We start from the raw sequence: 24198 nt of genomic DNA on the forward strand, positions 1-24198 counted from the left end.
AACAAAGCATTTGCAAGAATTCTGAACATAGGCTTTATTTCTAAAGCTAAGGAATCCCAAGAGCAAATCCCATGGGGGCCTGGGCTAATGAAGTTGAAGTACCAGGAAGACAAAGACCTCATGTTCAGTCCACAAAGCTAGGTTTTGCTGAAGGGCAACCTCGTTTCTTGTGTTCCTGGCAGTAGTAAGTAAGGGTGGGCAGCTCCCCGTTTATATGCAACACTCCTAACACTGAAGACTCAGGCTATTTTTTACCCTTGCAGTCAAAATCCAGTCACCTTGACCTTCACCTGTGAATTAGTGAACCACCTCCGTATTTGACCCTCTAGCATCAAGTCAGAGTAGCTCTGATGGCACTACATGGACAAGTATTGAGAACTAGGGCAAATTAACGAGTTTGAGAAAAGTTAACACCTCAGAGAGGACTGAAAAACCTTCGGTCAGGAAAGGGGACTCAAGACCATAGCTATAGTATTCTGGCAGAATACTGTTCTAATGCTGTGCATATAGTTAAGGTGAATAATGAATAATTGTGAGCTGAGGAATGAGACACAAAACATAAGGAGTCTGCTAACACAGTCTTGAGGGCAGTTTCATATGACAAAACTTAATGGGTTGAATGAGAACTCTCAGGTCCTGTTGTTCTTTACAGAGGACTTCGAGGTGGAGAACGGGAAGCCAACAGATGATTCACTTTTCCCCCAGTAAACGTGGATTTGTTTGGGAGAAGCTACCGTATACATGATTACCCAATAAATTGTTTTTACTAGGTGGTTTTAATGTAAGACAGTACACATTACAAGCTGGTGTTAACCGCAAGGCTTCCTATAAGGTCACTCCAGCCTAAGCTGGCCCGTTAGGGTCTTCAGGGCTCAAAAAAGGCGGCCAGTGCTGCTTCCTTCTAGATGAGATAAAGAGTTCAATTCTGGGTTGTAAAGAAAATTTAAGACTTCTGATCACTTCCCTCAGGGAACCTACTGAACCTCACAGGTCAGCTGGTTATAAATGAGAAGGAATGAATTCAGGAAGAAATAAACACAACAATGCCATTCGCTTCATTCACACACACCATATGCAACTTTAATCAACAAAAGAAAAAGTCCCAAATGTACAAGTGGAAAAAAAAATCAAACTGTTGACACAGGCTTAACTAATATCAGCTACTTTTATGTACAGCTGTATAAGTTCAAAAAAGCTATCCTATATGTATATACAAAAGTTGTTTATACACAAGTCTGTACATAGGGTCTATACATTTATTTCCTCAGAACCCTTAGGTGCCACCTCTTGGTGAGGACACCAACACTTCATTCACATATCTTACAGAAAAAGACTATTTCCAGGATTAACAACACTGTGCATCCTGTATTCAGACCACGTAGGCTCCATTCAGTCGGTTAAGATCCTTCCGTCAGTGCAGACCACACCAGGTGCCTGGGCTTCCCTAAACAGCTTCGCACAGAGTGCCCCGAAGTAAAAGTCCATAAACCAACCCGAGATGAGGAAGCAGAGTCCTAATCAGGGTGCCACCATAGGTCCAGGCACAGGTGAGCCTGCCTGCCCTGTTCATTGACGGTACTCCAATTCGTCTACACTGATGACTTTGGCAGGCATGGAGGGCAGGGGCTGCTGTAGCACATCTGAGCCAAACCACTTGGCGAGGCCCACCGGGGAGCTGCTCCTCTGGCTGGGGCGATGCTCCAGCTGGGAGTGCATGTGGGGCAGGCCTGACCTGGTGGGCACATTCTGAGGGGTCGTCTGAACGCTGACAGCTGCTGCCTGGGAACTAGAGCCTGGAGGATGAAGAACTATGGGGATAAGAAAGAAGGTTATCATTCAGAACATGGGGGAAAGTTCTGTATCAGGCCTTGCCTCCCTCAAATCCTATCCATAAAATGCCAAACAGAATTCTGTACCGGAGGTTTTATTCTAGGGCTTCCTTAACTCCCTTGTAAAATGCCCACAAGACAGCACCTTGGAAAGTAGAGCTATTCAGAAGCCATCCTAAAGGACATGACCACTACCTTCCCATGACAAGCAGCCGCATCACAGAAGTACTAACATTAGATGGGGAGAGGCATCTACTCTGGATAGTCTCTATGCTAAACCTGTCAGGATTCTCAGCCGCCTCTAAGAGGCAGAGGACAAAAAATGCCAAAGCATAGTCAGCTCTCCTGCTATCTTTATATGGATAGGAATTCCATGTTCCATAGAGGTTGTTTTACTTCATCCCATCCTCTGGTTATCCCCTTATCCCAGTCTTGCTAGGTATAAGTTAGAGAATGAATCAGGTAATTCATCCTCTCCACTAGAAACTGGTCCAAAAGCTTTAAGCCCATTCAGGCCATCCCCAGCTCCCCGGCCCACTCCTGAACCCACCTGAGCGCTGTAGCTGCTGCTGCATCATTGCCAGATGCAGAGGTGTCCCAGGGCGAGGGTTTAGGAGAGGGTGACTAGCCGCAGGTAAAGGGTAAAAGGGCTGACCCAGGATTGGGCCAGATAGTCCCTGTAAATGAGTCAGGTCCATCCCAGGAGGAAGCACACCTGTTGGGCAGGGAAAAGAAAAAAAAACAAAACTGGTAAGAAGTAATCAATCTGCCTGGAAATTTTCAAGCTTTGCTGATCTACAAGTTTAAAAATGAGCAATGCTTAAGCTAGCTTCATCTTTTAATGGACTAAGGGATAGTTTGGATTGGACACACTGCCCACCAGTTAGATGGAAAAATCTAGCAACATTTTTCTAGGGATAGAACTTGTACTTCACAGTATAGTACTTCATCAGTTCTGGCAAGTGTTGTCATGTCAGGTCAGAAACTCACCAGCCTGGAGCAAACTTGGAAGATGCTGTGGATGTACTCCCTGGGCCAGCATCCTTTGGACCAACCCTGGGTGAAGCTGGTGAGCAGGCCGAACGATCGGGACATGGGGGACAAGGGGAACTTGGTGGACAGGGCGGAGAAAAGGTGTTCCTGGAACTGGGGATGCCAAGGTGGGTGTTTTTCTCCCAGCTGCTTTAGGTCGATAGTCTTGCTCTTTGGTGTAACGGTTAGTCTGAGACAGTGGGGTAGAACATGACGACCGCTGCAACGTTGAAAGTTTGGGATTTGTAGTGGGAGAAGAGTCCCGATCGGCACTGGGCACAGAGCTGGATGACAGCAGGTTCTCTGTAAGGACCCAGACAGTATTTTGGTATTGGCAAACTTCTCCCAAACACGGTCTTCCCAATGATCCAGCAAATCTCATTTCTTAGAAAGTTTACAGTCCTTATTTGATGCCCTCAGCAGATTTAGAGGACTGTATCCTAGGAATCATCATTTGCCTTATGAACAGGCCTAGTCAGGGTCATCGGAGTAGTTAGGGACAGAGCTGGAACTAGACCCCAAGATTTCTAGTCTCCAAATACCTTGTTGGAACAGAGTTTATTTTTCTTACAATCCTTGCAACCCAGGAATAGCTATGGGCAAGTGAACCTGGCTTTAGGTCTGGTGGTCTAACTTAGGCACCTTGCTCTGCCTGCCCATATGGCTGTGGTTCAGATCTGGGTGGGAGCTAGTACTGTCCTAGTCGACTGCTTGGGATTAACATGCTTTTTTTAGCCTAAGGGGAAAATCTAAAGTAAAATTACGCAAGTCTATCACAACAGAAATTACAGTCTAGTGAAGGAATCTGAACTGCCTTTTAGTAGGACTAACAGGATTTCCTTTTTTCCAGAAGTTTTCTCATAGGCAAAAAAGCTCTTGGACCAATACTGCAGACTTGTGTAAACCTAACTCACTAGAATCTACTTCACCACATCCTTGACAGTCCCAACTGTGGGATTTCTAAAAGCCTTGCTCACACTTTCAATATCTTTTTTTTTTTTTTTTTAAGATTTTATTTAGCGAGTGAGCGATCGCACACACGCAAGCAGGGGGAGGGGCAGAGGGAGGAGAATCTCAAGCAGACTTCAGGCTGAGCACACAGCTGGGGCTCCATCTTATGACCCTGAGGATCATGACTTGAGCCGAAATCAAGAGTCGGATGCTTAACCGACTGAGCCACTCAGGCACCCCTTCTATATACTTCTAAAAGGCTCTCCACACCTTATGCTTCACCCATTGCACAGACTTTGTTGGATACTTAGTCTCCATAGACTAGAGAGGACATTTCAACAGTAAAACTGGTTGTACCACATTAATTCGCCAAATAAATGTAGTAATCAACTTGGAAGCCTCAATAAGGATTCTAAGCTAGGGGCGCTTGGGTATCTTAGTTGGTTAAGTGTCTGCCTTCGACTCAGGTCATGATCCTAGAGTGCCGGGACGGAGCCTGGCACCCAGCTCCCTGCTCAGCTGGGAGTCTGCTTCTCCCTTTGCTTCTCCCACCGGCTCGTGTTCATTCTCTCTCTCTCACAGAAATAGAAAAAAATCTTAAAAAAAAAAAGGGGGGGGGTTCTAAACTAAAACTCCTCCTCATACTAGCACTCATACCACTATGAGATTGGTCAGAATTTCAAATGGCTAAGCAACTGTGAACTAGTACAGTGCTTTTCTCACGGTCAAGACAGCGAACTGTGGTCCAAAGGAGGGAGGGTTTTCTGTAGGGATCTGCAGAGAGTAAGGTCAGCTAGTCAGCACTCAGGCCCATGCTCTGTCACATATTTTCCTGGGCACTGCACCCTCGACAGCTCTGCATTACCTTCACCGGCCTTCTGAGTGTCGTCCTTACTGTCACCAAGAGCCGCTTTTCCAGATGTCGGCTCCTCCTTGCTTTTCTCTTTGCTCTCGTACATCTTACGAATCACTGAGGTAGGGGTGAAGGAAGGAGAAAGCTGCAGAGAAAAACAGTATTAGCATGTTCTCTAAATGCCTTTCCTCATCAAGCCAGGCTTAACTGGTCAAACTACTCGACAAGCTGAAGAGTCAGTCCCCTTATTGGCTACCTGTGGCAGAGACCAACTCCAGTGTTCTGGTGTCTAGCTCCTGGAGGAGAAGGAACAGGATGGGCCGGACAGGTGGTGCCCCAAGTGCATCATCCCTTGCTCACAATGCATTTTCATCAAAACCTAGATTTAGCTCTAGCACAAAGGGAGTTAAAGCACAGAGCTTCAACCTGTCCACCCGTCGGTGTCTGTGGTGATAGGGGCTGACCGATGCAGCCCCTGCTTCAGCCATTTCCCTAGCCTGGGATTCGGCTGAGAATAGGGAAGAACAAGGCCAGAAGTACACCCTAGAGCAAGGGCCCTACCAGCTGGGAAGGGACAGTTCAGACACAGCCTCAGAACCTAAATTTCTCTATACTCTTAATATACTCTTATGTATCCCATCTTGACTTGGCTACCAGAAAATTCACAATTAACAGTCTCCTCAGCCCCTAAGATTCACCTTTTGGGGTCATTTGTTCCAATCTCTTCACTGCCCATTTTTACTTTGATGATTTTATTGTGCATGTGACTTTTCTCATTAACCCTAACTCCTTGATGGCAGGAGACAGGGCATGAATTATGAACAGAGAAGGCCCTTCTAGACCCTATCTGCAAAGTGCTTGATGCAAAGACCCACTTGGGGTCCTGAAGCAGAGTTACAATTTTTCCCCTTGTCTATCAGCTTTGACTAGGTGATAAGAGGTTTCTGGGGGATAAAACTTAAAAAAAAAAAAAAAAAAAAAAAAAAAAGGAAAGAAAAGAAAAGCTAATATATGAATGAACCAGTTGTAAAACTAGATTTAACAACACAAAGAAGCAAACTCTTTTGTCCTAGCGTTAATTCATATCACAGACCTGAATCTGTGAAGTCCCCACCATGTTTCACTGGATTCTCCATGATCCAACCCGTTCACCCCATCCATCTCCCCTCCTATCTTTCACCCCTTTCATCCTCTACTCCCCACTCCAACTGTTCATTTGTTTGAACATACTATATCACCTTGTATGTTTTAGCCATATGCATCTATCCTCAATGTAGGGGCTTCACTAGAACCCTAAGAGCGAGACTGTATCCTGAAAGGGGAAGATCTAATGCGCAAGCAGGTATGAAAGACTATTAAGTCAGTTATTCCTGTGAAGGTATTTAAGGACATTTTGGGGTACACAGTGATACATTAAATGCACAACCAAACAGAGATGGCTTCAAGTCATTCACAAAAGCAAAGGTCACTGACCATGCTTGTGATGGAGGCAGCGGGGGCAGGGGAAGAGGAATTCCCTCGGTGCACGGGTGCTGGTGACTTGGTCACTCGCTGTTGCCTGTGAACAAACCAAGTATCAGTATGAACTCCAAGCTGCTCAAACTCCAAATCCTAAAACCAAACAATACTCAAGACCAGACCAGGGCTTTAACATGCCATTTCTCCCATCCATTTCCATTTTCCAAGCATTTATTAAGTGCCCAACATATGCAAAACCACATGCTAAGTTCTGAGGGAAGACAAATATTAACCATGGTCCTGGGCCTTGCAGGAATTCTTGTCTCGTGGGGAGACACTAACCAGGACAAACGAAGGCACGTAGGTATTCGATAACAATAAGGTGAAATGGAAAATGAAGTCCAGAAGGAGTGACACAATACTACTGAACAGACTTCGGGAAAGCTTGTCTGGGAAGGAGCTGTGTTAAATTGAGTGTGACCAATGAGACAGCTAGAAGATGGAGAACAACGATTCAGGCAGAAGGGTCAGGTACAAGGCCTTGAGAAGGCCTTGGGGATGTAGGGTTATCCAGGGCCGGTGTACAGTTTATTTGCAGATTAGGCTACGGGCAGCAGGGCAGGCTATGAGTCTTCATTCTGTGGGCCAGGCTGTGCTCCAGAGAGCAGGGAGCGGTACTGACTAGCACAAGGCCTGGCACAGAACTGCTGCTGTATAAGCCACTGTTTCAGATCAAACAGAGCACCAGGAGTTTCAGCTACCGCAAGGCCCAGTACCGTGCAGCGTTCCGCATCACTCCCCATCACTCCTGGTCCACACACAAGGCTGATCCCAGGCCTCCCAAGTTAAAGTTTAAATGAATAGACTTCCCTTCTCTCCCCACTCTACTCATTCTCCCTTCACTTGGAGAAAACAGGAAACAGTTGATGAAGATGTAGAAAGACTGAGAGAAGAATGAATTATAGGAGCTCACTGGTTAATGAGAGTTTCACTGCATTTCAGCTGTCAGACCTTGCACCACGAGGGCCAAAGCCTTAGTCAGTGATTCTGAGGAGTTCCTAAATCGTAAGCACATGAGACTCCTAACCCATGACTTCTTTCCAGTCTGTACCAGGTAAGCCCCACTGCTGCCACACAGACCCCAAGGCTGGTGGTTCTGCACACCTATCATTTATTCCTTCTATGAACACACTGAGCATCCACTAGGTGCTAGACACTGGGCTCAAGTGTGGGGATATACAGCAATAAAACAGACAAAAAAATCTCTGGCCTCATTACATTCTTTTGGTTGCAGGGTAGAGGGGTTACCATGGGCAGAAAGATGAAAAATAGTAACCAAGAAGGTGGTAAGTACAATTTAAAAAAAAAAAAAGACATGTCTGTTGGGGGACACAAATGTATACAGGGCGTTCAGGGAGGGCCTGAGAGGTTGACATTTGATTCAAACAACATGAAGGCTCTGCTGACACTGACTCGGGTCTACTTATTAGTTTTGAGGAACTTTTATTTAAAAAATCCAAGTTTCTATATCTGTAAAATGCCGTTATTTATACCAACTATCTCACAGGGTTGTTGCCAAAAGCCAATAAAATTTTGGATATCAAAAATGCTTTGAAAGTCAATAAATCAAGTCAACGATTTATTAAGAAACTACATTACAGAGAGAAATCCAGTGAGGGGCTCAGCAGACCAGTCCTGAGTTCTCTGTTTAGGCTGAGGGCTACTACATACAGATAGAATATATTTATGCAAGAATACAGGGTACTTACAGGTTTTAATGTTTTCTGAAAGTATCAACATATAAAACCAGCTGAAGACAATGAGACACTGATACGACAATTTTAAGAATCAAAAATATAAGTACTTCTTAATTACCAAGTATATTGTATGGGCAGGACTTAGTGTTCAGGGATAAACATTTTGGTGATAAAACTGAAAAAATGAAAGTGGTATTTACTTTTTTTTTTTTTTTAGTAATCTGTACACCCAACGTGGGGCTCGAACTTACAAACCCGAGATCAAGAGTTTGCAAGCTTTTCTCACTGAGCCAGCCAGGCACCCCTTTTAAAGGCTGGATGGGATCTGAGAGAGGGAAGAGATATCACCAGGACAGGGCACACAGGGGGCTTCTGGGTAGCTAACAAAGGAGTTTGTCTTGTAATAAACTACACATTTGTTTAATGCAGTTTTCTGTTTTGTAACAAAAGAGAACGGTATTGCTGCCCCTTTCCCCTAATTTATGGTTCATTTTACTACTTGTTGCAACTACTGGAAGGAACAGAAGGAGAATGAAGTCAGTAGTCATTTGTTTATAGCTTTGATCACAAACCCATTAGCTCTAACAAATAATGGATCAGCAAACCTGCATCAAAGGACAGTTTGGTACCTCCACAAGGAATGTGCAGGGGAGGAAGCTAGGTGGAGTTTTACTTTTCATCATCTTACAACAACAAATAAGGAGTTACGCTAGCTAGCTACATTTGTAAAAATGAATCCTTTCAATCAAGAATATAAATAAAATTACGTAGAATGAAAAGCCTATGACCCTGCAGAATCCAATTGTATCACTTCCTCCACAGCACATCTGGAGATGGAATTCTCACCATATATCGTATAAACTATCAGTGTGTACCACAGAATGTCACTGTGGATAACTAATTATTTGTGGAAAACTAATTTGCAAATCCCTACAAGGGTAGGATTAGTCAGTAACTTACCTGTTTCTGAATCCGTCTCTGGTTCTGTCCACCTGCGGTTTGCCAAAACCAGGCTGGTAGAAGTTTGCTGCCTGCACCGCAAGGTCATGTGGCAGGGCCAGCCCCTCCAAAGCTGCCTGTTGCAATTCCAGCTGGCTCATCTGCTGAACGGAGGCGGCATTGGAAGATCAGCAGAAAAATGAGGATCGTCCATGCACTTTCTACAGAGGTCTCTCTTCACTCTTAGAAAGGTATGTTTAGGCAGCGGCTGAGAAATGAGGCACTGCAAGCCTTACTAAATTGTGCTGCCATCCACTGAACAGGATTTTAATGAACTAGGACTTTAATTGTTCTCCAATCTTCTAGCCTTTACTGAGCTCATATTGTAGTTCAAAACCACGTCCAAGCATTGCAACGATTCTCCATCCCACAGTCAACAGTAAGGATGAAAAGCAAGCAAAAAACTTAGAGAAAAAGCTCAGACAGACCTGGGCTGTGACAGGGCTCACGGGCTTGCGCATGCCTTGGAATGGATCTCCGAGTAGCTGCTGTGGTCCTGGTGTGAAACCTGATGGGAAAGTTGCATATCAGTGAGTGTCGAGAGAGCACACATCCATGAGAGAAGCATGAGCACTGCTGCATGCTGCTGCTTGGTGAACACCGTCTCTTTCAGGCAAGTAATGACTTCCGGGCTGATCATGTCCCTCTTCTGTGCTCCCACACTGAGCTATGTGGACCTTAATCAGAGCACTGAATGATCCAAATACCTGGTGTATTCATCTACCCCACTAAGCTGTCAGCTTTGTCCCTTTCAGAGCTGAGACCTCTATCTGAGAGAGAAGTGCTGTTCTAGTCTCTGATTTGGCTCATCATCACCGAGCCAGCCGATAACCAAAGTAGAGTCCAGGGCTTTGAGGCTTATACTCTTGCCATTCTATCTTGCTAACTGGGGGACAAACAGTACAAAAACTTACTCTCGAGGTATGACTGGCAGGGGCCAGAGTGGCCAGCAACCTAAAGTGGTCCAGGGTGACAGGAACACTGAAATTTTGCACAACATTTATGCTAAGACAGCTTTTGGCCACAAGACCCCACAGCTGATTATGTACCAACTTAATGAAGTTGGTGGAGAGCCACCACCCTGACTCCCACCCTATCAAGTAAAAACCTAGGAAGCCAAATTAACTTCTTTGAGTTCCCCAAATAAGGAACAAGATTAAAGAGCCAGATCCAATTTATACAATGTTGGTCAATCTTAGGAGAAAGAACTGTGAATATATTTATCTAGAAGGGCAACCAGATAAACTATCTTCTAATTTTGTGCCTCACCATCTCCCCAAAAAGGCATAATAAATTCACACATTTCTTTTTAAACTCTTCAGGGACGCCCACGAAAAAGACTGCCGGTTCTAGGGACAAGGGTAACCTTTGTGGGGGGTCGGGGGAGAATGGACAGACATCAACGCACAACAGCATTTACCAATTGGTGATGGTATTCTAGGACGAAGGTAGTCTGCTGAGGCTGCTCGTGTCTGAAACACCTGTGACAAGGGAGGAGAGGGTGCTCTTTGGCCCAGTAAAGATGTTGTAGGCTCCAAACTCCCCATAAGGCCACTCAGAAGATTGGAAGAAGCAGGTCTCTGAACTGGCGGACCCAGAAGTTCCTAAGGGCAGAAAAAGTCATGCTTCTGAACATACCTAGCTCTTCCTCCTAGTCAGAGGCTGTGAATTACAAATTAACTTTTGGAAGCCAGCAATGAATCTCCCTCATGCTCCACTGAAGGACTTGGCACACGTACGTGCAACACGTCTGTCCCCGTTCAGCTGGCAACATCTGCTTTAAGTTAGTAGGTTGGATACTTTCAAATTCTATAGAAATTGCAAACCTGTAAGCTGGAACTCAAGGGCTTACGTTGTCATCTTCAGCCACCTCCCCGCCCCACAATGAGATTAATGGCAACACAGAACTACATCAGGCAGCAACACAGGATCCTCAATTGCCAGGCCACACGGATCATTCTCTAAGGCCCAAAGCTGGACCACTACACAAAACTGGTTCACACTAGTGTTCAGGACTCCGAGGCCTTGGTATAAGATGGTGAAGTACCTGCAGGATGTTCTTAGGGACAGGCTGGCCTGGAATCTCAGCAGGGGACATCAAATGGCTTTCAAGGTTTCGCTAAAAAAGTCAAAGGAAAACTGGTTTTAACCTTCGTACACACTTAACTTACAGGTGCATTGGGGACCATAAGAAAGCATTAAAAACTCCCCAGGGAGTGAGCACTTAGGCAGAATGAAATCCAGGGCACAGAAAACTAACTCAGATCCACTTGTTCCACTTGCTCGGTTCCAAAGATCTGGAAATGGAAAGAATATTCACATGTACATGCAAAGTTCACTCAGAGACTCTCAGATGGTCTTTTCCTCCCTGTGGTAACCCTAGTGCATTTCACTGTTTCTAACACTGTGACCAAAAGAAGGGAGAAAAAAATGGTGAAATACAGGAGCACTACGTAAGAAGCCACAAGCAGGAAACTGCGATCATTTATAGATTTTAATTTTCAAGGCAACTTTTGCTACCCATTATCTTTGAAACAAGATTTACAGACCACAGACACTAGTTAAAAACCTAGTGAACAACATGAAAGTTTGGCCAGAATCGTTACGTTTCAGAGTTTCACACTTCAGGAAATTTTAACTTTATTATTTTTAAACAGGCTGTTCCCAAATGGCTCTCACATTCGGGGCAGAATTCAGATCCTCCACTCTTTGTTCTTTTAATGCGGCAGCAGTTATCCAACTGACATTACCTCCCGCACTTCAGGACCTCCTTGTGCCTGTTCAGCTTTGCCTGAAGTGCCTTCTCTGGTGCAGTTTTCCTTCTACTAGGTGACGCTGCAGAGGTCCACAGCAATGTCCTCAGGCGTGACACAGAGCCCCAAGACAGCCTAGTGTTTTACTGTTGGTTTTAGAATCGAGACTGACTGCAGATTTTTTTTTTTAAGTAGGCTCCACGCCTAGTGTGGAGCCCAACTCGGGGCTTGAACTCAAGACTCTGAGATCAAGATCTGAGCTGAGATCAAGAGTCGGACGCTCAACCGAGGCGCCCCTAACTGCAGATGATTTTATTTTTTTATTTTTATTTTATTATTTTTTAAAGATTTTATTTATTTATTCGACAGAGATAGAGACAGCCAGCGAGAGAGGGAACACAAGCAGGGGGAGTGGGAGAGGAAGAAGCAGGCTCATGGCGGAGGAGCCTGATGTGGGGCTCGATCCCACAACGCTGGGATCACGCCCTGAGCCGAAGGCAGACGCTTAACCGCTGTGCCACCCAGGCGCCCCTAACTGCAGATGATTTTAATAAGAGATCTCAAGAGTCATTTAATGCCATCTAACAAAAACGGGCAACTTTGCACTACACGGCTTACTGTATTTGGAGGCTAGAGCCTCTACAATTCAGTTTGAAATGGAGTTTAGACTGAACCAACATGTCCGATTTTGGTGATGAAACAATAGGCCTGAACCTAAAAGATGGAGGCAGACCAGTAGTACACATAACACATAGAGCCACAGTAACTGAAGACTTGATGTTAGAGCGGACCATGACTTAACGACATGCAAATTAAGCAATATTTTGGGATAATACCTGGTGTGCTTATTACATTACTTTCCTTGTTGCTTTCTTTTCTAGGTTAGGTTTGTGTTACTTTTTGTGTAGCAACTTGAATTATATTATCCATCCCTTTACACATGTGTTTGAGGGTCACTCCCTTGGCCAGATGTATTTCAGAGAACTGAAACCTCAACATCAAACCAGTTACCCTCACAACTGCAGGGCCAACTGTTATCAATATCAAACCCCAGCATCATATCTGAAACAAAATGTTCAAAACATCAGGTAAACTACTGAATCCCCCTGCTCCCACTTCTTTACTCATTCACACTAAAAGAAGATGCTTACAAGATTTGACCTAAGCTGCTTATAAGCACCCAATCACCAAGAGCCAGCTGAACAAGAAAAAAAGGATAGTTCGTGATCTTTTAATCTGGTCCTCATTTGAAAAGATCTGTATCTAATAACTCATTGTATGGCAATAACTCTTAAGTAATTAGGCAGTGGTTTAGGAGAAACGTTCCCCTATAACTGGCGTGGTGTGCTCAGACACAAGGAAATAAGTCTACCCGAGATGCCTCCTGTCAGAGGTAGAGTCGGTCCCGGCACTAAGGCCAGGAACAACGGCACCTCTACTGGAATCTATTGCCAAGTGCTGGTCAGATAAAAAAAACCACCAGTTTCCTTCCCTTGGTACAAGGCACAATGAATCATGACCAACTACTGATATCATGACCAACGTGTAGTTCCCAGAAAAGATGATGACAGGAGAAAACAAAAGGCAAAATTCAATTTAATCAATCTGCTGTAACTTAGCAACAAGAAGAAATCTATGTTTGTGTCTTTATTACTCAAGTTTGCCCGGCGCCCTCTATCACCTTTACTATCAAGGGATAGCAATATTGACACAAAGGCCATGGCTGGGAGCCACGGCTAATGTGTCATGACAAAGACCAGTAAGTGTCACGCACCTGCATTTTCTGACACGCAGTCACCACATGCATAACCCAAATTCATGCCCCAAAGTGTTTTTACGAGTCACAGCTTTTTCTATTTGATAAATTGACAGAATGCAACTATCTTGAAAAATCCGTCTTAGATATTTTACAAGTGATATGTACAATGCCTAATCAAGAAAGCAGGTTATTCCATGTATATAGGGATGATTAAAACATGTGAGAAGAAAGACTTTACTATAAAAACATGCTGAGTTACTTTGTCTTAAGTAGCTGAATAAACAGAAAACTTTTTTTGGAGTGCATCCAAAAAGATATTTTTACACTTTTTTTTTTTTTAAAGCAGTGACTTAGTTATATCCAAATCTTTCAATTGTTATACTGTCACCCTTAAAACATACAGACTAACCACAAGCCTACTTTTTCTAGTAACAAATAGCACAGTGATAATTAAAGAACACACAAAAGCATCAAGGACCAAATGACTATTAAAGAACTTCCAACTTACTCACAATACCATTTTTTAAGTCCATTTATTATAGTGGGAAGTAGAATAGAAAGGGAAAAGGCTGGGGTTTGTGCCAAATACTTACGCTGACTTTGGGCTGAGAAGGCAAAGTCCCACTTGCCTTCATGGTGCTCACTAGTTTGTTGAACGCAGTCATATCTCCATCTTTCTTGAGCTGTCGATTGCTGGCTACAGCACTCAGGGTCTCCTCTAAGTGTTCTGCCATGAAGGGGGTCGAATTTTTCACTTGCTGGTCCACCTTCAAGCCCTTGAGCCCCGCTTCTACCTCTTCCACTGACAGTACAACTCCTGAATGTGCTGAAAGATTGAGAAAATCCAGATCAAGCCAAGCAGGGAATACGTGGCAGGAATGCTCTTTGGCTACCGTGGTGGTTAAAGTGAAAATAATTTATTTCACAGTTGAACTAAGGTTGTCAGAAAAGGCTGACACCAAAAACAGACAAACTGAAGACTCTTAAAATCATGGTTGCTCAGTGGAAATAAGGCCATAATTATGTATTTGGGAAGAGAGGGCATAAAATAAATCTAAAATGTTTAGATGCTAGAAGCTGGGGGACCATAACCATGGGGTGTTATGCTTTAAGACTTGATAAGATCCGAACGTGCATCCCGCAGGAGGGCCTCTCACAATGAGTCTACTGGAGACTTGTCACCAGGGACGAGAATCCCAGATAGCCTAACCCCAGCACGACTGCCACCTGTGCTATGGTTACTGTATTACTAAGGTTTATGTTGAGGGTGCATAACCTAAGCAAGAACATGGCAGACTGGGGCAGAGCTGTGAGAAGCTGCCAAGTTATGCCCAGAAGAACTACGGCATTAACTGGAATATAATGATCAGGCTCCAGGTCAGGAGGAGGACTTGGGAGGAGGACTGGGGAGGAAAAGCCCATGACCCACTAACTACTAGATTCTCAAGGAGGTGGTGTTTGATAAAAATTTTGAAATACATTAAATAAAACCCACTCTCTACTTGACTTCTGATGAAACAGCAGTGTGTGAGAATCAACTGCCCTAAGACTGAGATCCACACTTTTTCAAATGCCTTACGCAGACTCTAATAAACACTTACAGCTTTCCTTAAGCTTTTCTTTATTTGCAGAAAGACTGGAAAGAAGAGGTTTTAAATCCACTTTGGCTTTCTGTAGCATTTCTAAAATATCCACTTTATTTTCAGCATGGTCTTCCAGTGGGATAGGAGCAAAATAATTCCCCGAGTTCTGCCCAGGAGAGAGGATGGCTTGTTCCAGACCTGATATTTTAAGTAAATACATTCATTAATTAATTGGTCCCAATAAAGCACAGAAACAGATCTTCAACAGTATTAAAAGGGCACAAATGGAAGGTGTTTTGGTTGTTGTTGTCGTTTAAGCATCCAGAGACCCTTTAGCCCTAATGGACCCTAATGAAGACAGAATGAACCATGTCAGAGAAGACTCAAAACCACATTAAAGTCAGAATCTGAAGCCACCTTACCTGCTAGTCTCTCCAGTTCTTCATGTGGTGTTGACCCAAGACTGCTGGATCGGCTTCCTGATCGGCTCGGGTTCGAAAACCACCTACTGAACCGACTGGCAGAAACTGACCCTTCTCCCAAAACATCTTCTATCATCTAAAGGGAAAGACAAAAGGAGCTAAGATAATGGTTTCTAGGCGAAAAGAATTAACAAGGTTCAAATTTTTAGAAAAGGTCACTTACTTTGAAACTTCCTTTGATGCTGCTGACCTGAAGGTAAACACCCTCAGAATTTACGATTTTCAAGATCTTTAATTTTTCTTCCCCTCCAGGGTCATTTCTGAGTAACCCAGAGGTGGGCATTACCGACCATGTACTTTCTGAGCATATAATGAAAAACCTCTGTGTCACAGAATATGTTTTGGTTTTCTATCCTTTAGTCTCATTAGAAAATCCATCAATGACTTAATGTTCTCAGAGGACATAGTTTCAAAATCAAAGTCAGCACCACAGTAAAGCATTCCATTGCCAAGCCGATGAGTGGCCTTCAACTAAATATCAAGTATGGAGAAATGATGAAAGAAAGCCCTCGCTTCAAACTTTAACTTTCGCAAGGTTGTGATGAACATCATAAAATTCAATGGTGACAATTTCAGAAGCTAAGAAGTAGAGCTCATAGAGATCATAATTCCAGTCCACGTTTAGAAAGTGTCGGAATGTGAAAGACGAACTTTTAACTGAGCTCTAATATCTGTTTGAACTTAATAGGGAGTTTGCAGGTATTTGCTGTCTTTTAAATTCAACCTCAATAGTTTTTAGTTTAGTAATAACTGATGTGCTACAATCAGAAACAATTTCACACTATTTCATAACAGTAACTTCCATTATCAATCCTTAAAAACTAGACTGACGCATTAAAAATATTTCAATTCTGTTCTATCGTAAATCCAGTTAAATATCCAAATTGATCTTTATGCAGCGTTCTTATCGGTATTTCGGAAAGACGAGGTAAAGCATATGTCAATGCTTTACAAAAACGAGGCACACCTTGAAAGGCATAAACTTTCATTTCTACAGCAATGATAAAGAGCAAACAGGTTTCCCCCAAGGGCACACGGATGGCAAAGGAGTGACACTGTTTTACCTGAAGACTGGAACCCACAATTTCCAGTCAAAATTCAGCAACAACAGGTTAGATTTATTATTTTATTCTCATCTGGAAGAATTTTCTCATAATGTACCCAAACTAATAAGCCATGGAATACTTCTCTCAAACACAAGAATGAGAGATTTTAATTCATGATGCTAATTTATTACTTGCGGTACTCTTATTTTCTGAGGTATTATTCAGTTTCACTCACTCACTTTTAGACTCACGGACTTTCAACTGTACTAACTTTGCCATAATTAAAATATGAGAAGCTTTCATCAGTAAATGTTTCACTGTGGAAAACTGAGAACTGTATCTAAAATATACCACCTTAGGGATAAATAGGATTATTTTAAAACTAAAAGCTATAGCCATTAAAAAGGTTTTAATGTTGAAAAGAATGTGAAATTTTACACATAGCCAAAAATCTCTTTGCATTTTAACCCTTTAATTTCCTCTAATCATAGTGTATCTGAAAATGTCAGAAGATACACAAGAGGGACATGAAAAAGTAAAGGACATGAAGTTAAAGCATCTGGACATCTTCTAAAGAGGACAGTGAGAGAGTCATTTCCATATTTTGATCAGTGACCAACTTTGTTTCTGTTAGAACTGTTTTATTACAGCTACAACATAAAAAGTAGAAACAAAGTTACTCTTACACACATTTACTGGAAATGCCAAATTCAAGAAACTAAAGCATGTTAAGCCCAAAATGAATCCTAAGAGGATTTATCTAGTCAGTCATTTTTACCACCCAGCAAGCCGGGATGACTCGACAGCAGTGAGATTTCCTGAACCTTGGTGAAGGAAATGGAGCGGCGGACCCGCTGCTCTGACTTCTTGGTCAAGACACCCTCTGCTACATTCCTGTCAGCCACCAGCTGGTCAAGAGGAGGAGCCTATGAACTGTAATCTGGTATGTTTAAACTGTTCCTTCTGCATTTTTAATAATATTTTAAGGTAACTTATGACTGTTACTCTGGTCCTTCAAACAAGTCATTTAGACAAGTCATATCTTAAAATTCACATAATTCTGATGGTCAGATACTGTGAAATATTTTGTCTTTGACAATTACTAAGTTTTACTGATCAATGTTCTCCTTCTAGTACTTTCCACTTTTATGGAAATTTCTATAGTTTTGTATTTGTTTCACTCCAGTTTGATTTTTGGGATTTTAACAAATGTACTTAAAGATATACATTTTCTTCTGAGTACGCTTTTGATTACACCACCAAGGTTTTTCTACGTCATGGTCCTTGTTCATCCTCTGAATAGTTCATGATTTCCACTCTGATTTCCTTTTTCTTCATTCAACATACGTAAGCACCTCGTATGTGTCACGCGCTGTAGTAAGACTTGCATCGTATCTAAAATAAACTTATTTTTAATTATTTAACTGAAAGTACTTGCACATGTGATCCAAATTTTCAGTTTGATTTTTTATGATTTTCAACTTCTAATTATTGTAATGCCAGTACATATAGCCTATAAGTACAGGTATAATTCTGTTTTTATCTATTAATACCTAACATGTGTGGAGCTTACTGAGTGCCATGTACTACTTCAAGCTCTTAGATAACCTTTGTCAGTTGATACTCAAATCCTATACAGTTCTTATTTTTCCTAATTGGTCAATTATTGAGCGTAACAGAATTACGCAGCACAATTTGTTTTTAACTGATCGCGGATTTGCTTCTAAGTGAACCTATTATAGAATATACGCCTTAATGAGCAGGACCTTCATGAAAAACATGGAGACCTCCTAGCCTAGTAGCAACTACTGCTCAGCTTTAGCCAAATTTTGGTGGAGGGTGAGGGCCAAAGGCTAAGATACTGTGAAGCTCCCATACCACCTTTTATGCGTTAGAGGCAGTATAGTTATGCGGAATTAAAAACAAAGACCCTTAACTGAAACTGCCACAAATCAAAATTCAGTGCCCACCACTTACTGGGTGTGTGACTTTGGGCAAGTTATTTAAGCCTCGGTGCTGTCTCCTCATGTGTAAAATGGAACCGGTAGTCATCTAATTTACAAGGGTTTGTGAGCATTAGATAACTTATTGTATGTAAGCCTAAAATAATCAGCACTCTAATGAATGTTACCTATTATTAAAAGTTTAGCTTTGAATTCTTCTGTGTAAGCACACGGGTTAAGTTTCACAGGTGCTCACATTTGGAGCCAAGAATAGGCCTATAAATTTTGACCTTTTGCTGTGAGAACTTTTTACGGTGAGATTTCCACCTAAGAGTAAAGGGGGGGAAAAAGCAACTAATGCCCCCTCAAAAGCTAAGAATTTTCCACCAAGGAAATAAAGCTCCTGTGTGAATGCAACCCTTCTGCTCACGGTGAGCCAAAGGACTATCACTGACTAGCTGACCGCACGCGAGGTATGTGACTGGGAGACTTACAGTTAAAATTACTGCTAGAGCTTAAGGACAGAACCCACCACGCAGCTGCCAGCTGGTTCAGAGCCACACTCCACAAGCTCCCGAAGGGCACTCTAGACAAATGTGCTCTTACCATGCGGACAGAAGTTCAGAGAGTCAAAGTAAATGCTTAGGCACTTTTATAGCAGTTTGGCCCTGCTGTGACATTTGTACTTTATACTAAAGTATTGGTCCTCATGGACTGGAAATACAACCTGGCCCCTCATCACAGAGAACTTCAGAAGCGCTGCCCTAGAACTCACCTGTGACCTTGTACCTATCAGTGCTATGCAGGGTCTGCCCACCTATTCTGGGTGGCCATCTTTTGGGGACTGGGGCTGCAAATGACAAAGGAGACAAGCCGATGTTGTCTGTTCTGTCATGCCCAGTTCTCTCTGCTCACGCAATAATCAAACTTACTTCTACAGTTAAGAAGTAGAGTCATTTAAATTCCATGAACCACCAATTTTAAAGGACTGGTCAAATGTATTTGCCGTATTTGGTGCTGTAAATGGGACCTCTAGAACATACAGATGCTTTTGAGCAAATGTAGGCTTTGGTTTTGTTTTGGTTTTGAGAGAGAGAGAGAGAGAGAGGTGGGGGAGGAGCAGGGGGAGAGAGAATCTTAAGCAGCTCCATGCCCTTCACGGAGCCTGACGCACGGTTCAATCTCACAACCCCGAAAGAAATCATGACCTGAACCAAAATCAAGAGTCGGACGCTTAACCAACTGAGCCACCCAGGTGCCCCAAATGTTTAAAATTCTGTTTCATCATGGGGCACCTGGGTGGCTCAGTTGGTTGAGTGTCTGCCTTCAGCTCAGGTCATGATCCCAGGGTCCTGGGATGGAGCCCTGTATCAGGTTCCCTGCTCAGCGGAGAGTCTGCTTCTCCCTTTCTCTCTCCCTCTGACACCCCCCCCCCCCACTCTCTCAAATAGCATCTTTTAAAAAATCCTGTTTCATCGTGATTCTATGTACTCTTTCAATAACCACAGAACAATCTCGTTTCTGTGTGCACAGGTCAGAGTTCTATCTTTTCTCCAACTTGTCGAGGCTACAGTAATCCCTAAAGGACCAAAGGGGATAGGAAAAGGGCAGGCAGCAAGTGAAGATTTGGGATGTCTTACTGCTTCTACTTTGAAAGTCGAGAAAAGATTGGACCGCAACAGTTCAACAGCAACACTGATAGTACTTCAAGGTGCTTTTCACTAAAGGTTTTCAGAACCATCACAGCACAAAGTTACCACCTAACTAGTCAACCTTACGCAAGGAATACGCATCAGCACGACGCTAATCACCAGTCATAAAAATCCACCTTCCACAGCACGTCTTTATAACAAACACTTAACTACTGAAAAATAAATGCAGACAATGTTCTTTAACATCTGAAGAATTCTTAGTCCAATGCTGCCAGGCTGGAAAAAGAGGTAACTGGTACAGAATTCTCACTTGGTCATTTCCACTAGGCCTCTCAAAACAAAACCACGAAAACTCAAATATTTAGGAATAAAAGCCCAAATCCCCCAAACATCTAGCAACACAATACTTTAAAAAGAGTATCTTAAATACTCAGGTCAAATTTAACCATCCAGTTGCTCCATCTCGTTTGTAAGCGTGCTGCTACACTCACCGAAGCCAAGCCTGGCACCTTATCAAGGTTAAAGAACTCATTAAAGTCAAATTCTCCCGGGGACTGCTCAGGCAAGACGGCGTCCCTTGGCACTTCCTGATCAGCAGCCGGCTCCTGTGCGAGGATGACCTCCACCTCATCCTCTTCAGCCACTCCTCCATTGCATTCGACTATGCCTGAAAGCAAAACCAGGACAAAAAATGGTCTGATCAAGTGAACCACTCTAGACTTATTCTGTGGCCTTAGCCATCATCACACGTGCAAAAGAGCCACCGATAACTTTAACGGCAGATCTCGTGTGCCGATACGGCATTTGCAAGAGTAAAACCTTTCCTACGGGAGCTGGGGGAAGAAAGCAGCCTTAACAACGAGCCAGAACACCAGCACAACGCAGGACGGATGGTCCCTCCACCACCCATTCTTCAAGTTTTCTATAATGTAGCACATTCTTTTTCTAATGTTTTTTTTTTTTTTTTAAGACAGTTTTTGCAAGTCTGTTACTGCTTAAAAATGCAACCGTATTAATTTGGCCCTGCCCTCATCCATGTATCCGCACCACCACTTCAAGCCGGGGTTCGGCAATCTAAGGTATTCACGTGAAACCCAGCATGAGGGCAATTTTCACCTGCCTACAGGTTGGCTGCCACTCGTCCTTCAAGGCGAAGCTCAAGTATTACCTCTTCTGGGAAGCCTGACCTGCCTCCCCGTGTTTACCATGCCCAGAAAAATTAATCACTGCCTTCTCTATAACCCTCGTGTTGTCTCTCAGAGTACTTATCACACTGTATTATAATAATTGTCTAGTGAGACTGTGTCTCTGAAGACAGGTAATCTGCTCTACTCAGTTTTGTCTTACTCTGTGGTGCCTGGTCAATTTAAAACGAAGTATTGTTCAGTTGTTGTCAGGATGTGAGGGTAAGGGCTAAGTGAAGCTACCAAATGTTAACATTTAAGGAATCTAATACTATAGTTTTAGCTGGAATATGGGCAAAAGGCAAAATCCTTAGGATAAAACATTTTCTTTTAAATAAGTGCACTGAGAGATACTAGACATTCAACTTTTTGAAGAACTCCCAAAGCCCCACCCCACAAAAGCACCTATATAAGAGCTGCCTGTGGTTTCAAGATCTACAGCAGACATCAAGTTCTCCTGGGGAAAAGCCATCTCCTGGACCCATCCCTTCTTAAAAGTCCCCAGATGTTATTTCAGTCTTTTTTTTTTTTTTTTAAGATTTTATTTATTTATTTGACAGAGAGAGACAGCCAGTGAGAGAGGGCACACAAGCAGGGGGAGTGGGAGAGGAAGAAGCAGGCTCCCATCAGAGGAGACCGACATGGGGCTCGATCCCAGAACGCCAGGATCATGCCCCGAGCCGAAGGTAGACGCCTAACGACTGTGCCACCCAGACGCCCCTTCAGTCTCGTTATTAATCAGACCAAGAGTCGCTACACGCTATCAGCTGCTTGCACTCCACTCATGCTTCAAAAGCTAGAGAGCAGCGCAGGGGACTATAACTGAAGGATTAAGTGGCTTGCTGACCCAAGGTCTCAATACCAGCCAAGTGGCAGAGGCGTCAACCCTAAGACGGCCACCAATACTGTTCCACACCAAGCCGTGTGTAGCAAGGCAGCACGGCTCCTCCACAGGGGTGGCTGCCACCTGCCTACCCTGAGCCCTCTGAGTGCCTGCGCAACCAGTGAGACAAAGTGTGTGAGCCACGGACAAGGCAATCAGCGGTCTCTCCAGTGGGTAGGCACATGCTTACTGCCAAACAGAAGCAAATACCGTTCGTTACAGACTGACATTTAAACTCAAATGACTGCTTTCGTGGAGGTACTGCCCTCACTTTAGAAAGAAAGGGAGCCCTAGAAAAATGAACAACTCAACAGCCTAATCAGTGCCAACTCTGTATCCTTGTCCACTAGAGCAGTGCTTCTCCCTGACCCATTTTACCCAGCAGAACCTGCCTGCCCTCCTCAGGACAAGTGACATTTTGCTGCATTTTGGGTCCCAACTTAAGGATGAAAGGTGGCAATGAGAGTGTGTACTTGGCTCAAACATTTACAAAAGCTTTAATACGTCTCCTATCCCTTTTATTTTGTGTCAATATGGGAACATCTCTTAACAGATAAATAGCTTTTGCAGGCAGCAGGAGTGTCCCACATGCAATTTTATGCCACTGTCAAGCTCTCTGGAAAGCAGATGGGGTCTGTCACCTGAGAGTGGGTAAGAGTGGGTAGGGATGTGCACTAGTAGACAAACGCAACTGGCCATTATGATAGACTCATAAGGCAGAGACCTAGGAAAGAGAACTAGGGGGAGGTTTTATCACATGGATAAAAGGATCATATGCCTTCATTAGAGAATGCAAATTAAAATTTTTGTTTGTTTTTTAGAGAGAGCATGTGGGCTGTGCAGAGAAGGGCAGAGGGAGAGAGAATCTTAAGCAGGCTCCATGCCCTAGCATGGAGGCCAAAACAGGGCTTGATCTCACAACCCTGAAATCAAGAGTCGGATGCTTAACTGACTGAGCCACCCAGGAGCTCCTAAAATGTTCTTTCCTATCAATGGAGGGTTTTAGCCATTTCTAACATCTAAATTTTTTCTGGTTACAGGTGTAATGCATATTCAAATTACTTCAATTATTACCATTTATATATTATCTAGCACTGGGCCCTGTGTAGAGTGAGTGCTCATTACACATCGGTCTTAAAACTCAAACAGGCAAGGAATAGGTTTGTCTTGTTCACTGCCACATTCCCAGCACTAGGATGTACCTGCACAGAACCGCTATGTAAAAAAATTCTGTGGAGGGGCGCCTGGGTGGCTCAGCAGGTGAAGCGTCTGACTCTTTGATTTCGGCTCAGGTCATGATCTTGGGGTTGTGAGACTGATCCCTGAGTTGGGCTCCATGCTCAGCGGGGAGTCTGCTTGAGTTTCTGTCTCTCACTCTGCCCCTCACCAACTCCCCCCCCCATAAAAAAAATTTGTGGAAAACTAGAATATAGATACGAAAATGGACTAAAAGGCACTCACCAGCCCTCCCCTTTCATTCTTGCAGCCAAGATGGAATTCAGGGTACCTGTTTATCCTAAATACAGTAGCTAGGACAGCCTGGGGACCTTCTGCAATTAACTACTGGGGTGAGTGAGCTAGGACGCCTGGATTCCACTCGAGGCTCTGCCATGAAATCCATGTACAGGGTCTCAGGTTGTCCCATTTCCAGGCCTCTCTTTGTATCTATAAGGTAAGGAGGTGATACTCTCAACTCCCTGTGGCTCACCCACTTGTTGATACAAGAATGGGTAAAATTCAGACTGCACCTCAGTTAAGAAAAACATGTGCTTTTTTTCACCAGAAGCCTTATCTTTATCATTGTGTGAAAAGACCACACTTGGCTGGTGCTGCTTTAGCCTGAAAATGACACAAGGGCATGTCTCAAAGGCTATTTAAGAGCAACATCTCCCCAGTTACCCATCGATTTCCTCCATCACCCCAGGGAACAATGTGTAGCAGCATAAAGATAATATCTATTGTATCTTAAAAATATTACAAAAAAAGCACAAGTGATTTCTCCCTTTTCTTTCCCTGAAATAATTTCCACTAGCT

General features: G+C 43.4%; 1 protein-coding gene across 8 annotated transcripts in view; it reads right to left on the reverse strand.

Annotated features, from left to right (window-relative positions):
- Positions 1-1054: 1054 nt before the first annotated feature.
- The window catches only part of EIF4ENIF1 (eukaryotic translation initiation factor 4E nuclear import factor 1), a 43845-nt gene continuing 20701 nt past the window's right edge, over positions 1055-24198 (reverse strand). For 4 of the 8 annotated variants that reach the window (XM_048221414.2, XM_048221412.2, XM_044379032.3 and 1 more), the window contains exons 7-19: positions 20589-20764; positions 15397-15532; positions 14993-15172; positions 13985-14217; positions 10927-10998; positions 10300-10483; positions 9308-9387; positions 8841-8980; positions 6139-6223; positions 4678-4810; positions 2820-3164; positions 2380-2544; positions 1055-1808 (exon numbers count right to left, since the gene is read on the reverse strand). In XM_048221414.2, the coding sequence (XP_048077371.1) occupies positions 1567-1808; positions 2380-2544; positions 2820-3164; positions 4678-4810; positions 6139-6223; positions 8841-8980; positions 9308-9387; positions 10300-10483; positions 10927-10998; positions 13985-14217; positions 14993-15172; positions 15397-15532; positions 20589-20764 (2171 nt within the window). In that variant the 3' untranslated portion in view covers positions 1055-1566. Of the gene's footprint in view, positions 1809-2379; positions 2545-2819; positions 3165-4677; positions 4811-6138; positions 6224-8840; positions 8984-9307; positions 9388-10299; positions 10484-10926; positions 10999-13984; positions 14218-14992; positions 15173-15396; positions 15533-20588; positions 20765-24198 lie in introns of all 8 variants that reach the window. The other 4 variants (XM_026484871.4, XM_026484872.4, XM_044379033.3 and 1 more) reach the window with 1 other exon arrangement.

The sequence above is a fragment of the Ursus arctos genome, unplaced genomic scaffold (assembly GCF_023065955.2).
Source record: "Ursus arctos isolate Adak ecotype North America unplaced genomic scaffold, UrsArc2.0 scaffold_34, whole genome shotgun sequence".
Classification (NCBI taxonomy): domain Eukaryota; kingdom Metazoa; phylum Chordata; class Mammalia; order Carnivora; family Ursidae; genus Ursus; species Ursus arctos.